This window comes from Trichoderma asperellum, chromosome 2 (genome assembly GCF_020647865.1).
Source record: "Trichoderma asperellum chromosome 2, complete sequence".
Classification (NCBI taxonomy): Eukaryota; Fungi; Ascomycota; class Sordariomycetes; order Hypocreales; family Hypocreaceae; genus Trichoderma; species Trichoderma asperellum.
The window spans coordinates 3618268-3633860 of NC_089416.1; the positions used below are offsets into that span (position 1 = coordinate 3618268).

Consider the following 15593-nt stretch of genomic DNA (forward strand, 5'->3'; position numbering starts at 1 on the left):
TACATAACTTATGTATATGAGATTGAGATGGCAAATATTCGCAGATCTGGAAGGGGGCAATCGCCTGAATTTGTGGGGAATTGGCCGGAGCATTTTCAGCGGACGGTTGCGAGTATTGCAGACAGTTGAGTGCATAGCGACGTCATTGAGGCGAAGGAATAGGGAAGACAACTCGCGATAAGAAAGTATATAAGACGTTTGCGAAGGGTGAAGATGAGATGGAAAAAAAAAAGATATCATTTTATTTTACTACAATTGAAACAATTGAATAACACTGCGATACAGTAAGTGCAGTGTTGTCATAACAATTAGCACTGCTCATTGCTCACATCAATACCTACTTAGAAAACCTCTACTACTATTATACGACTTGTCAATCACCAAACATCTCAAAACACACAACACACACAACAATGTCTCAATCTCAGCACCAGTCCAAAGAACAGCAGATCGCCGATGCCCAGGCGAACCTACCGCTGCCCGAGCAGCCTCCCAAGGCATCAGACTGGAACTCTGCAGACATGCGCACCACGGGCGTGGGATCAGGGCGCATCAGCGGCAACGCGGGCACAGATGCGGGAGCTGAGGCGGGGCTGAGGGGCCCGGCAGTGAAGGCCAGCGAGGAGGTTGACATGAGCAAGATTGGAAGGGAAGGGCTGGACAAATAATGAAATAGTATCAATGTACTGATTTAGAAGTTTTGGCAATTTGACGGTTTATGATACCTAAACAATACACAGCATACAGCACGTGTTAGTGAACCAAATTCAGGCAAGACACCCCCAGCCTCGCCCTACAGGAGGGGTCTCGTAGCGGGGTGAAGAAGCACCCTGATAGCAATGCGTTGTCTCTCATTGGCCGCCTTGCAGCTCTCTCCTCTGAAATTTTAAATCCTGCCCAACCCATCGTCAACATCCTCCCCACGCCCATTGCAATTCTCTCCTCAAGAGCTTCACACTTTTGCCACCAAAAGACGGTCTCCCAGTTTATGTTCCGTCGAATCCTGACCAAAATGGCCGAATCAGCTCCCAAGCGCCTCAAGACCGACAGCAGCGTCCTCGTCGGCACGCACAGCGGCCACTTCCACGCCGACGAGGCCCTCGCCGTGCACATGCTGCGCATGCTGCCCGCCTACCGCGACAGCCGCCTGGTGCGCACGCGCGACCCCAAGACGCTCGAGACGTGCCACACCGTCGTCGACGTCGGCGGCGAGTACGACGCCCAGCGCAACCGCTACGACCACCACCAGCGCGGCTTCGACACCACCTTTCCCGGCAAGAACACCAAGCTGTCGAGCGCGGGGCTGGTCTACATGCACTTTGGCCGCGACCTGATTGCCCAGAGCATCCAGCAGGCGGCCGACAATAGCACTGCTGCTGACTCCAGCGCCGACGTCGAGCTGCTGTACAACAAAATCTACGAAAACTTCATCGAGGCCGTCGACGCCCACGACAACGGCATCTCGCGCTACGACCGGGACGCCCTCCAGGCCGCCGGCATCGAGCAGCGCTTCAGCACCGGCGGCTTCACCCTCGGCGCCATGGTCGGCCGCCTGAACCCCAACTGGAACGACCCCAAGCCCGCCGACGCCGACGAGGCCCAGCAGGCCGAGGACCAGCTCTTCCTGACGGCCAGCCGCCGCATCGGCGAGGAGTTTGAGCGCACCCTCGACTTCATGACAAAGGCCTGGCTGCCCGCCCGCACCATTGTCCAGCAGGCCTTTGACCAGCGCGCCAAGCACGACCCGGAGGGCCGCATCCTCGTCATCGAGGGTCAGAGCGTGCCCTGGAAGGAGCACCTGTATGCTCTCGAGGGCGAGGGCAACCCTTCGGTGCTGTACGTGCTCTACGCCGAGAGCACCAACCCCGGTGCCAAGTGGAGGATCCAGTGCGTGCCCGAGACGCAAGACTCCTTCACCAGCCGGAAGCCATTGCCCGAGGCGTGGAGGGGATTCCGTGACGCCGAGCTGGATGGCGTTTGCGGAGTCGATGGCTGCGTCTTCGTCCATGCGGCGGGCTTCATTGGCGGTAACAAGACGTTCGAGGGCGCCATGGAGATGGCTACCAAGGCATTGGCATTGTAATATAAAATATTAAAAAAAAAAAAAAAAAAAAAGAGAGAGAGAGAGAGAGAGAAATTTCTGGAATTTGTAATGACCGTTAATGACGACAAGCAAAAGAAATGATATCCCTTATGCTTTGGGGAAGAAAGGAAAGGAAAGGAAAGGAAAGGGGAGAAAAAAAAATTGAATAAATTTTGAAATCACGTCTGTTTTCTTTGTTTTGTGTATGCTACACAGATAAATAATCCCTCTGGCCGTCTTTCATCCTTTGATTTGCCTTTGCATCAATTAACACCCAGTAAGCATACCTACACAGAGATTTAATAGCCATAGCAACAAAAGGTACATAGGTCGAAACCCAGCGTCAGAAAAAAAAAGATCAAAACCGACGACGACGACGACGACGACGACGACAGTAGTAGTGAGGTGAAACCCCATTCTCATTGTGGGACACATACGCAAAGCAATGCAAGCAAGCAAGCAACTTTCAACACGAAACTCGTAAAAATACAAAACAAGAAGAAGAAAGGAGCAAAGTCCATGTCGTCGTTTTTTAGAGTTTAAAATAGTTGTTCTTTTTTTTCTTCTTTTTTTTTCTCTGCGCAAAAGGATTCATAGCGCCCGAAGCAAAAAGAAAAAAAGAAAATTTCTGATCAATTTGAACAATGTCCCGTCCACCCTCCTCCCCATTTCCCGGTTTAAAACGCCAACGTGTCATATAACAACAACAATAAAGAAAAAGCAAACAGAAAGAAGGGGAGGAGGAAGGCATAAAAACTAAAGGCTCGTCATAAAAACAACAAATTTCATCCATCTTCAAAGTTAACCTTTCGTGTCAATCTCCATGCCTCTCTTTGCCTTTTTCCTCATCCTCGCAGCAAATATCTTTGTAACTAGATAGAGTGGGATGTAAGAGACTGAGGGAATGATGGTAGATAATATCATCATCCATGCTTATTTTTGTTTGATATGACAGCTATTTCTCCCCGTCTCATGTCATTTCTCATATCGCACTTTTCAAATCAGACGGCGTGGCTGGGGAGAAAGAGATGGTTCTTTTTGCAGTATCCTCATGGTCGGATACTACACATGTAATCTTGACACGTAAGCGGGATATAATTTCAGATTCCTGGTCATTCTTGTGAAGGGTTTATTGTCGGAGCGGCATGGCCTCGCCAGCGGCAATAGGTGTTCCGGCAAGTCCAGCAGTAACAGGCTTGGCTTGTTCCTCATCCTGTTTCTTGTCGTCTCCGCTTAGCGTCACCTGGCCCTCGGCGGATGTCTCTCTGTTCAGGAAGCTGCCCTCTTTGATAGGGCTGCCGGCTTGGATGCCGGGAACCGATCCGCGGTGAGCGTGGCCTGGAGCGCTGGTGCCACCGTTGGTAGGAGAAGTCAGGTGTGGGATGTTTTCGGGGACAGGATGCTGCGAGCCAACGGCACCGGCGTCGTCACCCTTGCCAGCCTTGGACATGGCATAATCGCCTGAGTCGAAGTATTTGCGGTCCTTGAGGTGCTTGGCGAAGTGGTCGGATCGTGAGGGCAGCTTGCCGTAGAGGCGGAAGAGACGTTGCTCATCCGGGGAGAGCGACTAGAGCAAGAGTAAAGGCAGCCAGTTAGCAAATGCGAGTCATGTCCATTGTAATTTTGCGCAAGTGGCTTCTTTTCATCCCAATTCCCTTGGCATTTTAACAGGCGGTAGGAAATGCTCCAGCACTTCTTTCCGTCCTTTCTGGTCACTGTACCCTGCCCCAATGCAGGCCGTCGGCGAGAGGAGGGGTAGCAAGAGAAACGTCTAGGACTGGGGATTTCTCACATTGATGTCGACCTTGTTCTTCTGGTGGGGGTTCATGGTGTCTTGGGATATAAAAAGGCAAGAATATCGGATCGATCGCTTTGTCGTTGAAGTTGCTCGTCGCACAGAAAAAAGAGGCTATCGAGCAGTAGGTCTTTGGAAAAGGCTACGACTCAGTTGTGTGGGCTTGTGGTGAGTGTGCCAGGCACAGCTGAATTGGTTTTTTGGTTTTTCGTAACAGGCGTGCGGGGGTTGCAGTATGTGTGTCGAAGTAGAGCTTCCTTATTTTCAAGGACGAGAGAGAGAGGAAGAAGAAAATGGCGAGGAGGTGAAAAGAGAGAATGAAGTGTCGTTGTTCCAGAGGCACCAAATAAAAAAAGGTCGAAAATAGTAAAATAAATAAATCGAACAAAAAATAGTCGGTCCCTGAGTCTTCTTCCCAGCAAGGTTACTGAGCGCAAGGGGATGGGAGGGGACAGAGAGCAGGTGATCCAGTTGATGGAGGTCACTCAAGCGGCCTCTGGTTGGTTCGGCAGTGATTTTGTAGCAGCTGCGGTGGAGGTCCTGCAGCTGTAGCTTGGGACGTGCTGCTTCTGTTGCTGCTGCTGCCACTGCTGCCAAACCTGCTGCTTCCACTGCAAATATTCAATATTACCCCTTCATCACGTTGTACTTCTTTCTCTTTTTTTTTCTTAAGATTTTCATACACTTTTGATCATTCACCGCTGCTTTTTTCTCCTACTTGCAGCCGTTTGATGCTACCTACAGGTACCTTACCTTATATCTAAGCCCGCTTTGGACAAAGTACTTCGCAGCAGCCTGCGGGTATGGCCAAGCTAGCTGCTTAGTACCTGGAGATACCTGCCCAACAGTGGGCTCTAGCTTCGGCGAAGACGGTATCTGCATTAATAGGGCATCCATGTGTGAGATGAAAATACCTCGGTTTGCAGGTACATCAGTAGCTAAAACAGAAAGCATGCAATTGCCGTTTGGGGACTCTGCTTGGTAAAGCCACAGCAGCGGTATGCTCTGTGCCATCCGTGTAGCCCTTCTATAAAATGAATGATAATAGTCTAGAATCTAAGTGCATGTACACTTAATGAAGCTCTTACTCGTACGGTGCAAAGCATGATACAATATGTATCGCTCCGCTATGCCGTCACCAACAGAGCCTCTCGCTCTTAATCGCTCTGAAACAGATGGGGCCACAAGGAGGTCATTCGTTCCCACAAGGGTCCTCCAGCAACTTTTTCAAACCTGCAGTGACTACACACTGCTCTGTCGATACATCCACTTGCTGTATCTCGATGTCAGACAGACACGGAGAGCTCGTTCTTTGCGCCCTCAGCATCGCCGTCCACTGCCAACAGCACTCGTGACACAATGCTGGGCTATGACGTAATCACCCATACCCTCCACCCTGGCCAATCATGACGTCGTGCCCCAATCCAGCTTCATGACGACGGCCAGAGCGTGTATAACGCTGGTGGGAGTCACAGAGTGTGGTGGTAGCTGCACTGCCCACTGTCCAGCAACGCTTCTTTCCTCCCCCTTTCTCCAAGTTCTCCCTCGTCTTGGGGTTCGGCCAGCTCTGCTCATCATCTAAGCCAGAAGAGGGCAAAAGTTAAAGGGCTTCCCCACATTCGTGCCATCATCCGGGTTGATGGCCAAAGACTCACGCAAAAGCCTGCTGGCCGAGCCAGTCACGGCCATCTCGAGGCGCGAATCCCGCGGCGGAGAGCCAGTCAAGTTGCCCGGATCTGAGAACCCCTCATCTCCCAGGGCTGTCCTTTTGGTCTTGGTCGTGCGTGTGCAAACATGGGCGGACCGAAGTCAATTGAACGGCACAAGGCATCCCTCCCTATCTGCGGACAAGCACTGCCTTTGGCCTTGTTTCATTGGATTGGCCAAGGCCAAGCTCTTACAGTCGTTGGAAGCCGCTCGCACATGGCAGATAGAGTTTCATACTTGTCTTTCGCCTAGAATTGCCACAGAGATAGTGGCATTCCTCGTAGATGGTCAATGTCTGGTTGGTTCTGCTGGCTCTAGAGCCAATCACAGACAGCATCAACAACGTTCCACAGCCAGTAGCAGTTATGCATGCAACCCTTCTGCGCATTGTACAGTAACTACATTCATGCAGCGAGTTTCATTTCGGCAATAGAGACGGCTATGATACAAATCCTCAATGCTGCTTACTGATTCCCTCCTGGTCTACAAACTCCGGTGCGGAGTAACCCGTATGCTTGGAAAGCTAAGGTTCCGTGCTGTGTCAGCTTCTCCGCGTAGGAAGCGAGGCATGGACATGGCACGGCATGGAATGATATAGCATAAACACGCGGCGGCGGACTGGGGGCGGGTTAAACGGTGAGCCCACGGTGTATTCGGTGAAGGGAGCATGGACCAACTGCAATACTTTACACGGGCATGGCCAACAGTAACTACTACCTAGTAGTACCTAGGTAATGGCAACCAGAGAAACGCTTGCGAGGAAATTACACGGTATCACTACAGTAGCATATGTACTAGGTAAGTGTACTCTGTCTTGTATGGTTACTAGCAGGTACTAGTTAACGATCGTATTTCGAAGTGACGGCACCTCTTCTCGGGGTCTAGCGCGACTTCTGAAGAAGAGAGACATGCAGCAGCAACAGCACAAATCCCCCAGATTAGTAGATTCAATATTTCATTACCTTCACCTCGGAGATCTGAAGGGCACACTTGTAGAACGCCTGTTCAACGTTCTCCAAGGCCAACTGCCCAGGAGGCAGCATATGGTACATTACATGACGCAATGCATCCGTTGCATGTTGCCATCGCCAGCTGACCTGACAATGGGGGTTTGTTGGTCCCCCAAAAGCGCCTTTTGGCTTTTCTTGAAGGCATCCCGTTTTTCTGTCGAGACTAATGGTGGTACTAATACCTCGATTGGGAGTGTTCAGATCCCCTGGCTGGCAAGCCCCCAAAAAGGGGAGTTCTGGAGCCGTGGACTAGCCCGGCGGATAACAGAGGAGAACGTGCCCGTCGAGGCAGCAATACCGTCAAAACCACCAACGTCCAGCCCACGATGATGGCAATCGCAGCTGCCAACGGCTTGCATCCAGGCGTAATCAATTACCCGCAGAGAGCCACTAAGGGCTTCTTGCAGGCGGACTCCGCCCTGCTTTCTTGCCCGACTTCAGAGCTCTTTCCCCCCCGACAGGCCGAGTGCGAGGAAGCGACGTTCCAGCTCGGCTTGGATTTCTAAGCTTTCACAAATCCTAGGCCCTCGAATCCCGCCCTGGATCCACAACGGCCTTCTTGTTACGTTTCTCGCTGGGCTAAGCGGAGAGAGAATTTTATTTTTATGCCAAATTGTCTATTTATTTTTTTAAGAATGGAATCCAAAAATCCTTAATGTCTTTTTTAGGGCGCTAGAAGTGCCTCCACCCGCCTCAACGGCCTCAGCTTGTAGATCTAAAAGGCAAAGAAGGAGAGTGGGAGAGAGGCCGAAACAAAACAAAAAACAGTCACACGGGATTGGACAAACATTAGATAAAGGCCGTTCCTGCTGCATCGCTGGATTCAATCTTATGTATTTTGGATACAAACCGCAACCATCCCACTCGTCAACCTTGGATTGTGCCTCGAGACTCGGTTTTTCTTACTTTCCTCTAACCCCCGTCCCGGTGGCGCGCCTTTCTCTCGGAGTGGGGGTGTTCGGATTTGATAAGTGCTGAGATTTTTTTCACCTTCTACATAGATAGTGCATCTCGTCCGTCTCCACGGCATCGCATCGCCATCTGAAGCTGCGGCGGAGAGACTGGTCTTCTCTTCATCGGGCCAGGCTTGTCGATTCCTGCCGACCTGATTACCGATCCCAGGGATTGCGTCTGCTTAATAATATTCCGACCGGCATTGGGGCTGCTCGAAAATCGAAGCTTATCAGCTTGTCGGCCATTTTTTGGGCCTGTGCCTGCAGAGCTACCCGAGGAGAAAGAAAAATCGGCTCTCTCGTCTAATTCTTATTTTTCATATTCTATTCCCAGTATCTTTGTCATCAGGATCATCGCCGCCGTTGCTAGTGCCACCAACGGCATTCCTCCTCATTAAATTGCTCTTCGGAGCATTTTGCATTCAACCCTCTCGACATCTCACTCCGTCGTTTGCACCATGGGTCTCCTGTAGGTCGTACCGAAGCACGTTTAGCAAGTAATGGTTGACTAATACGATGGGTTTATGAACGGACAGAGCGCTGGGAACGGCATTGGAGTGGCCAGAAGCCAAGCTACGCGCAAACCAAGTGAGAGAATGGGGTATCAAGGTTTGTTGCCGTTGTTTTGTTCTACCTGGTGAGGTTGAGTGGGCGCTAACATGATGAAAGCAACTCTTGGAGATCTGGAATAAAGCCAAGGGCAAAGAACGGGATGCCCTGCTATGGGGCGACGAGGTAACGCTCACTCACTCACACCGGCTTACATAGCAGCTTACTCTCAAGTCAACTCACTAACAATGCTTTAGGTCGAGTATCTTGTTGTGACATACGCAGAGGATGAGCCCAAGGTGCTCTTATCCCTTCGACAGGCTGAAATCCTCAAAGCTCTTGCGGCTGACAAGGAGCTTGCTGAAGCTGGCTGTGTACCTGCGCTTCAAGACGAGAAGCCTGCTGAGAAGCCTGCTGAGAAGCCATGGTAAGCTATCAACCTCACACAGTTTCCGCGCAGTTGTCTGACTAGCTATTGCAGCAAATCCTCCAAAACTCTGCCCGTCTTTCACCCAGAGTTTGGCCGCTTTATGCTGGAGGCCACACCTGGAAAACCATGGGGCATTGGCTTGAAGGAACTCTTGGGCGTTGAGCCCGACATGAAGCTCCGGCGAAAGATTGCCAAGGAGCACATGTTACCCACCGAGTTCCCCATTACACTCACTACTTTCCCCCAGATTGGCGTTCCAGGCCAATTCACCTACCCATTTTACCCTCCCTCTGGACCCAAGCTGCGGTCACAGTTTGTACCGGACGAGATCGCCAACCCTCACATCCGTTTCCCGACCTTGGCCGCCAATATCCGTTCCCGAAGAACTCGCAAGGTGCAAGTCAATGTGCCCATCTTCCATGACAAAAACACCCCCAATCCCTGGAAAGACCCTACCGTCAACTACGACTTACACAACTGGCCCGAGGACGATGACGTGCGCAATGGAGCCGCCCCAGACAACTTTATTCACATGGATGCAATGGCTTTTGGAATGGGAAGCTGCTGTCTTCAAATTACTTTCCAGGCTAAGAATATTGTCGAAGGCAGAGAGCTCTACGATCAGCTGAGCCCGTTGGGCCCCATCATGTTGGCTTTAACCGCAGCAACTCCTATTTACAAGGGCTTCTTGGCTGGCACTGATGTGAGGTGGAATCAGATTAGTCGCGCAGTCGATTGCAGGACACCAGAGGAGCTTGGTGAAAAGGTAAACAGCATCTTTCCCTCTTTCGGAGCATTGTGTTTCAGAAGCAAATTTGAAAGCCAAAACTAACATGTATCCGGATAGCCCCTCAAAAATGACCGCTGGAGGATCCCCAAGTCGCGATATGCCTCCAACTCGACGTACATTTCTACCAATCCACGATTACGACCAGAGTATCTGGATCCCGATCTAGTGATTGACCCGGAAATCAAGGCCCAGCTTATGGAAGGTGGCATGGATGATCGTCTGGCTACCCATTTTGCCCATCTTTTCATTCGAGATCCTATTGTCATCTTTGAGGAGGACCTCCAGGAGCTTGACTTAAACAAGACTGACCATTTCGAAAACATCCAATCAACTAATTGGCAGCACATGCGATTCAAGCCCCCGCCAGCCGACAACAACATTGGATGGAGAGTCGAATTTCGGTCTATGGAAATTCAGGTGACCGACTTCGAGAATGCTGCCTTTTCGGTGTTCATGGTTCTAGTTACAAGAGCTATACTGTCTTTTGACCTCAACTTCTATATTCCTATCAAGAAGGTGGATGAGAATATGGAGCGAGCCCATGGCATAGATGCTGTCCTCAAGGAGAAGTTCTACTTCCGCAAGAATCCCTTCCCAGCACGACCATCGCGCGCAAATACCGTCTTTGGTGACGATAGCCGGCCAGGCTCCGCAATGCCCAGTCGGCCAGGATCTCCAGGGACTCTTCCGGTTGAAGAGGAGTATGAGGAGATGACCATTAACGAGATCATCAACGGATCAGTCGACGGAGACTTCCCGGGACTGATCCCCATCGTGGAAAGCTACCTTGACAGTGTCAACGTAGATGTCCAGACCCGTTGTGAGCTGGCGACTTATCTCTCTCTCATCAGCAAGCGAGCGAGTGGTGAGCTTGACACCGCCGCACGATGGATTCGAAACTTCGTCGACGCTCACCCCCACTACAACCATGACAGCGTCGTTGACGATGCCATCACTCACGATCTCATTGGAGCTGTTGTGGCCATTGGTGAGCGGGAGAGTGCTGGTCGTGGTTTCGGCGGATTAGATATCCCCGGACTGTCCAAACTCCTCGGGAAATTCAGGAGCACTGGCCCAGCGGTGACACCATCAGACAAGAGTGTTGGCTCGCGGAAAAGAAAGAGTGAATGGATAGACGGAACAACTGCTGAAGTTGGAGCATAATAAGGCCATTAAGCCTGGAGTTTGGATATTGCCTGCCGAGAGCATGCCATTTCATTGGATACCAAGCATAAAATTGTTTTTTTTGTTGTTGTTGTTGTTGTTGTTTTTTCTTGAAACGAGTAGCAGAGACTACACCATCAATTGCTCGATGATTCTTTTTTTCTCTACATACAGGCAACATGTCTACGGCGACATCAGGATTCTGACTGCCTACGAATTTGCGATTATTCAGTGGAGTAAGTGGGAACACTCTTTCTTTCGATTCATGAAGTGAAGATGAGGGAGCAGTTGGATGAGAATACGTTGGCATTGAGAGCCAGGGCAATACGATGCCCCAGAGTGCGTCAAAGCGCGAAATCGGACAATTCAAGTCATCAATGGGTTTGCAAAGCTCACTGTTTATATATAACTGTACTGAAAATTGGCTTCTCTAAGTTGCCTAATAGATGAAATCGTATATATAATAAACGGAATACGTTGTACCTTGGCAGCCATTAAGTTATCAGGCTTTTATGGCTACACTTGTACCATTCCTCGCGGTTAACAAAATAAGATGTCTGTAAAGACGATAGTAATAACCGTTGTTTGGACATGAATGTGCAGCACATCAGTGATATCTTGGTCTATGAAGCCATTGCAGTTTAACTTGTTCAATGAACATTATACTTCTTCTAATTGTGTGAGGGTCTTTCACGACGTTTTCAAGGAATGTGGTAGTATAATCAATGGTTTACAATGCCCATTTAAGACGATTTGCGAATTTGTATGGAAAGGGGAAAGGTTATTTTTTCCTTCTTCACATTATAGTAGACTTCGCATATTTGACAATGAAGACTCTTTCTCTTGACTGTACTATTATTATTCTTTCCTTGGTTATCTGACGATGATGGATCAGCCTATAGAAATGTACATGGGTTCCTCATCAAGCTACATCAGAAAAGCTCAGGACAATACCTGAAAACACGTAATTGAAAATACAATTGAACGATACCCAAAATAAGATGTGATTGAACATATAATTGAACAATACCCAAAATATGACCATCCGTCTCTGTAAGCAACTACAAGGTCAAAAAGCCTACACATGCTCATAATAGCATGTCTCATACATTCATTCAGCCTAACCCCTCTACGCCAACTTGTTTAGTGCAATCACCAGTATCATCAGTTCTCAGTTTCGTTACAAAAAAAAAAGACAGTCCGTGCCATTACCTCCCACAGCCCATCCCCAAGGGAGAGGGAGAGAGAGACAGAGCGCGAGAGAGCCAAGAATAGAACACCTCTATGTACCAGGAACCGAACTAACACGACCAGCATCTGTTTCCAACTGAACACTCCAACGGTAATTGTCTCAAACCCATTCTTGCCGTATACAGTAAATGGTCATTGCCACAAGAAGAAGAAGAAGAAGAAAAAAGAAAAGTGAAAAAACGCGCATCATCCCGCTCTCCAATCCCCCCCCCCCCCCCCCCCCTTGCTGATGATGATACTACTACTATACCACCAACAACAACGGGCCCTGAAATTTGTCTCGCCTCTTTTTTACTCTCTCTCTCTCTCTCTGAGGTGTGTCTTGAAAAATTTAGCCCAGGTGACCCAAAACGCATATCATTACCTAATTAAACTAGCCCATAAATAAATAAATAATAGAGACACACAAGAGGGTGCGAGATCTGAGCAAGTGCCATTCTCTAAAATGCTTAAAAAAAAAAATTGAGATCAGATCTGCCTGTATGTATCAGCACTCCTTCCCGCGCTTCTAAATTCTAACTCGTCCAAAGGAGATCGCTCCGTACATCCAATCAAGAACCAGTACCAGCCAAAGCTAAGCTTCCCTTTCGCCCCATTGACATCATACTACTAGGTACTTGTATAATACCAAGGTGTAGTTCTAGAGAAAAAAAAAATTGGGAGGGGGCTTAAAGCACAGATCGGGTCGCCAACACGGCAGTAGCGCCATCAATAATCTATAGAAGAAAGCATTGAAAACAAGAAAAATGATCAAAAAATATTACTAGCCAGCACTACGCTGTAGCTTCCCGTAAATCCAAATGTCCGATACCCGAGAACAAGAAAGGAAAAACACGACGAAAAAAGAAAAACGCCCCCCCAGAGAAGCGATGGTCTCTCTTCCTCCCTTGCTTTGGGGAGGGGCCTTTTACCGTCGGATCCGAACGAGCAAGACTAAAGTGACATATCGTTCAGCGGTAAAGCCCCCCCTTTCTGGAGTCTCAGCTAGGAACATCGCCGTCCATACAGAGGGTTAGTGGAGAATGTATTTTTTTTGTTTTTCATTTGGGCTGTCAAAACCTAGGGCTGGAATGGGGGGCCCCCGTCGAGATGGTAGCAGGTAGTAGTGAGGACACTCCCGGTCTATCGGTCAATCACAGCATTCCGAGGCCGCGCTGTATGTCTCGGGTAATCGTCCCGTTCTGGGTATTCGTATGACCTTTCTTGATTCTCTCTTCTAATCTTGATTCCACTAGCTTGGTTATATTTATTTTTTTGACGTGGAGAAAAAAGCGCCAGCTGGTACAACTAAACCGGTGGGGAAAACGAACAGAAGAGAAACAGAAAAGTGTCTATCAGGGGTATCGGATGTCTCTCAATGATGTCTTATTCTGCAGTGTGCGCACGCGTGGCAATTGGGCACGCGATATAATCCAAACCGTATGACTACGTATTACTGGCATATCTGTACACCTTCTCTCTCTCAAACACTCTTTTTTTTCTGCTTTTCCCTTAAACTCCCTAGTGAGATCATTCCTCTCCTGGCCTTTCGGAAAGAATAAGAGAACAAATACAGTGTTAAAAACATTCCGTTAGTGGGTAGCGTCAATATGACTAGTCATAGCTATGCATAAACATGAGATGAGATATGGAGCAAGACCCAACGATGCGACGACGTAATTAGCTTCCCCCGGAACTTACCGCTCTTCCCTCTCCTTTATGCAGAGACCCGGCCTGCATATCAAGATTCCATGCGGGCTATTCTTCAACAAGGAGGTCAGCGTCAGTTGCGGCTTTCAACCAGCTCAATGAACTAGAGCATACGACAGTATACCAGCGTAGTTTGTAGTACTAGTAGATACGAAGGAAGGAAAAAGTCTGCACTAGTATTCTGTAGCACCTTCGTACGAGGGATTATTGCATGGGTTGACGGGGCGCTGCTTGTGAGTGGAAACCAGATGGGTTCCGTGTTTGCTATCCCTCAGTTATGGCGTATCACTTGTGCGTTTTGGGAAGAAGGCGTATTCACACCGTAAGCACTCTGAAGACGCTAGTAGGCTTTGAAGGCGCCTACGGAACGGTAGGAGAAAGTACTGGATACCAGCGATCTTGTTAGCCAAGGTGCTAAGTGGGTGTGTACGTGAGTTGCTGCTAGATGCGGCCGGGCTGAGATTGGGTGGATGGAGCGTGCGTTTGTCCATCACAGCCCAACTCCACATCACGAAAAAGGCGGAGTACAATACTCAGCCGGACAGACAGGGTAAAGGCAGGAGAAAGGGCCAAGTGAAGAGCCAAATTTCAAAGAGGTGCAAGTCAGTCACCTAGAGCTGGTAGCGCAGTATCTTGCGCCAGTGAACCAGCTCGGTATATCGAGCAACAAAAGAAAAGCAACCAGATCTCATATCTAAACGCAATCTTGCACTCTGACGGTCAAGATCGGAAAAGGAAGGGGGGGTGAGAACATGGCCGCCGGGAGAGATCTCGCGGCAGCAGCAGAAAGGTCCTGATCCTGATCTTGATCTGATCTGGCGCACTGTAAGTTTAGGGGCGATCTGCGGTCGTCTATTGGTGGAGAAGCAATTCGCTGAGAGGGGAAAGGTGTGCGCCGTGCGCGTATCAAGGCGGCGTGTGCCTATCAGATCTATCGACCATGCTGTGGATGAGGTTTTTGTTCTCGTGCAAGCACACGCAGCGGTAGCGGCAGCACTACTACATACTACTACTGCTACTACTATTGCCATTGCCCCCGACTATAACTCCGTACCGTCATTACCTACTAGGTATTCCCTCTCTCCAGGAGGTATAATTCTAGAGCTGGACAGACGCACCGACCCCCTCTCTTTCTCTCCCTTGCCTTTGCGAAATGATGCCTGAGCGGAGAAATCTGTCCGGGTTGCTCATTTGGCTCAAGCGCCATGTCTTGGATCGCTTCAGCCGCACGGCTAGTCGACGTCACCGACTCGAAGGGAGAGGCAGCGGGGGCCACGTGCCGGCCTCGCTGTCAAAGGGGGAACAGGAAAAAGAAATGAGGGCGGAATGTTTTTGGCGCGAGGTTGCTAAACATAGCAATGCTAGGGATGTACTGTATGGGTTTTGCCTCGCTTCAAGACACAAAGTGTAGAACGCACCTTGGTCTGTTTCCGGGCAGATCCGCGAGTCCACGGTGCGGCTGAAGGTGTCGGCGCCTATCAAATCCGACATTTTGTTTCCGAGATGGCCCAGGCCGAGCCAGTAGCTTATCTCGCCGAAGCTCCATAAGTCCAGCTGAAGAATCGGCGAAGTAGTGGCTCTCCCCGTGTTAGTGTCAACTAGCTCTTTTCCTTCTCTGCGCCTTCGGTGCCCCAGATATACGATGTTCCATCTTGAGTCGGTCTGGGGTTGTTTGTCATGGATACCTGCACTCGGTTGTTGCTTTTGCACAAGCCACTTGCTGGTGTCCTTGGTAGGCCAAAGCAACATGTCTGCAATGACAGCTGCAGAGCGTGCCGGAGCCCACAAGATGTCTCTCTCGTCGTCAAAACTCCGAATCCCCTGTCCAGTAATCTGAGTCGATCTCACTTCCCATGTGCTCAAAACCCCTTGGGCCCCGTTGATCGGTGAACGATTCTCAATGGTGTGGAGGTTGATTCAGATGATGCCACCCCCAAATCTCAGAAGCGCCCCCATGAGCCAATGAAAAAAGGGTTGAGACATTGTTGCAATCACCCGCCCCGTTCCCGAATTCCTGTCATTTCGGGTCAGATGGGGTCAGATGGAACATCGGGGTCCATTCAAGGGAAGCCTTAATCTTTCCATTGGGCTTTGCCCATCGCAGCGGTGACTAGTAGCAACAACAGTCGTAGCAGCAGCAGCAGTAGTAGTCTGTACTCTGTACTCTGTACT

The 15593-nt window shown here is 49.6% G+C and overlaps 5 protein-coding genes across 5 annotated transcripts; 4 read left to right on the forward strand and 1 right to left on the reverse strand.

Annotated features, from left to right (window-relative positions):
* The first annotated feature begins 390 nt into the window (after positions 1-390).
* TrAFT101_003490 (uncharacterized protein) lies at positions 391-721 on the forward strand. The gene has a single exon (XM_066126903.1). It carries the CDS (start codon positions 414-416, stop codon positions 666-668), a length of 255 nt encoding a protein of 84 aa, XP_065983010.1. The 5' UTR covers positions 391-413; the 3' UTR covers positions 669-721.
* Positions 722-875: 154 nt separating this feature from the next.
* TrAFT101_003491 (uncharacterized protein) lies at positions 876-2094 on the forward strand. Its single transcript, XM_024903203.2, has one exon. It carries the CDS (start codon positions 989-991, stop codon positions 2081-2083), a length of 1095 nt encoding a protein of 364 aa, XP_024766745.2. The 5' UTR covers positions 876-988; the 3' UTR covers positions 2084-2094.
* A 1118-nt stretch (positions 2095-3212) lies between these two features.
* On the reverse strand, positions 3213-3911 carry TrAFT101_003492 (uncharacterized protein; the record flags this gene model as incomplete). Its single annotated transcript, XM_024905827.1, has 2 exons — positions 3213-3650; positions 3876-3911. The coding sequence occupies 2 exons, from the start codon at positions 3909-3911 to the stop codon at positions 3213-3215; spliced, it is 474 nt and encodes a 157-aa protein (XP_024766744.1).
* A 1606-nt stretch (positions 3912-5517) lies between these two features.
* TrAFT101_003493 (uncharacterized protein) lies at positions 5518-6018 on the forward strand (the record flags this gene model as incomplete). The annotated part of the gene is made up of 1 exon (XM_024903211.2): positions 5518-6018. The coding sequence occupies one exon, from the start codon at positions 5518-5520 to the stop codon at positions 6016-6018; it is 501 nt and encodes a 166-aa protein (XP_024766743.1).
* Positions 6019-8006: 1988 nt separating this feature from the next.
* Positions 8007-10481, forward strand: GCS1 (Zn finger-containing GTPase- Activating Protein for ARF; the record flags this gene model as incomplete). The annotated part of the gene is made up of 6 exons (XM_024903212.2): positions 8007-8017; positions 8085-8157; positions 8218-8283; positions 8355-8524; positions 8579-9293; positions 9375-10481. The coding sequence occupies 6 exons, from the start codon at positions 8007-8009 to the stop codon at positions 10479-10481; spliced, it is 2142 nt and encodes a 713-aa protein (XP_024766742.1).
* Positions 10482-15593: the final 5112 nt, after the last annotated feature.

Coding starts and splice junctions, on each gene's coding strand:
- TrAFT101_003490 (XM_066126903.1), top strand. CDS start 414: ATGTCTCAATCTCAGCACCAGTCCAAAGAACAGCAGATCGCCGATGCC.
- TrAFT101_003491 (XM_024903203.2), top strand. CDS start 989: ATGTTCCGTCGAATCCTGACCAAAATGGCCGAATCAGCTCCCAAGCGC.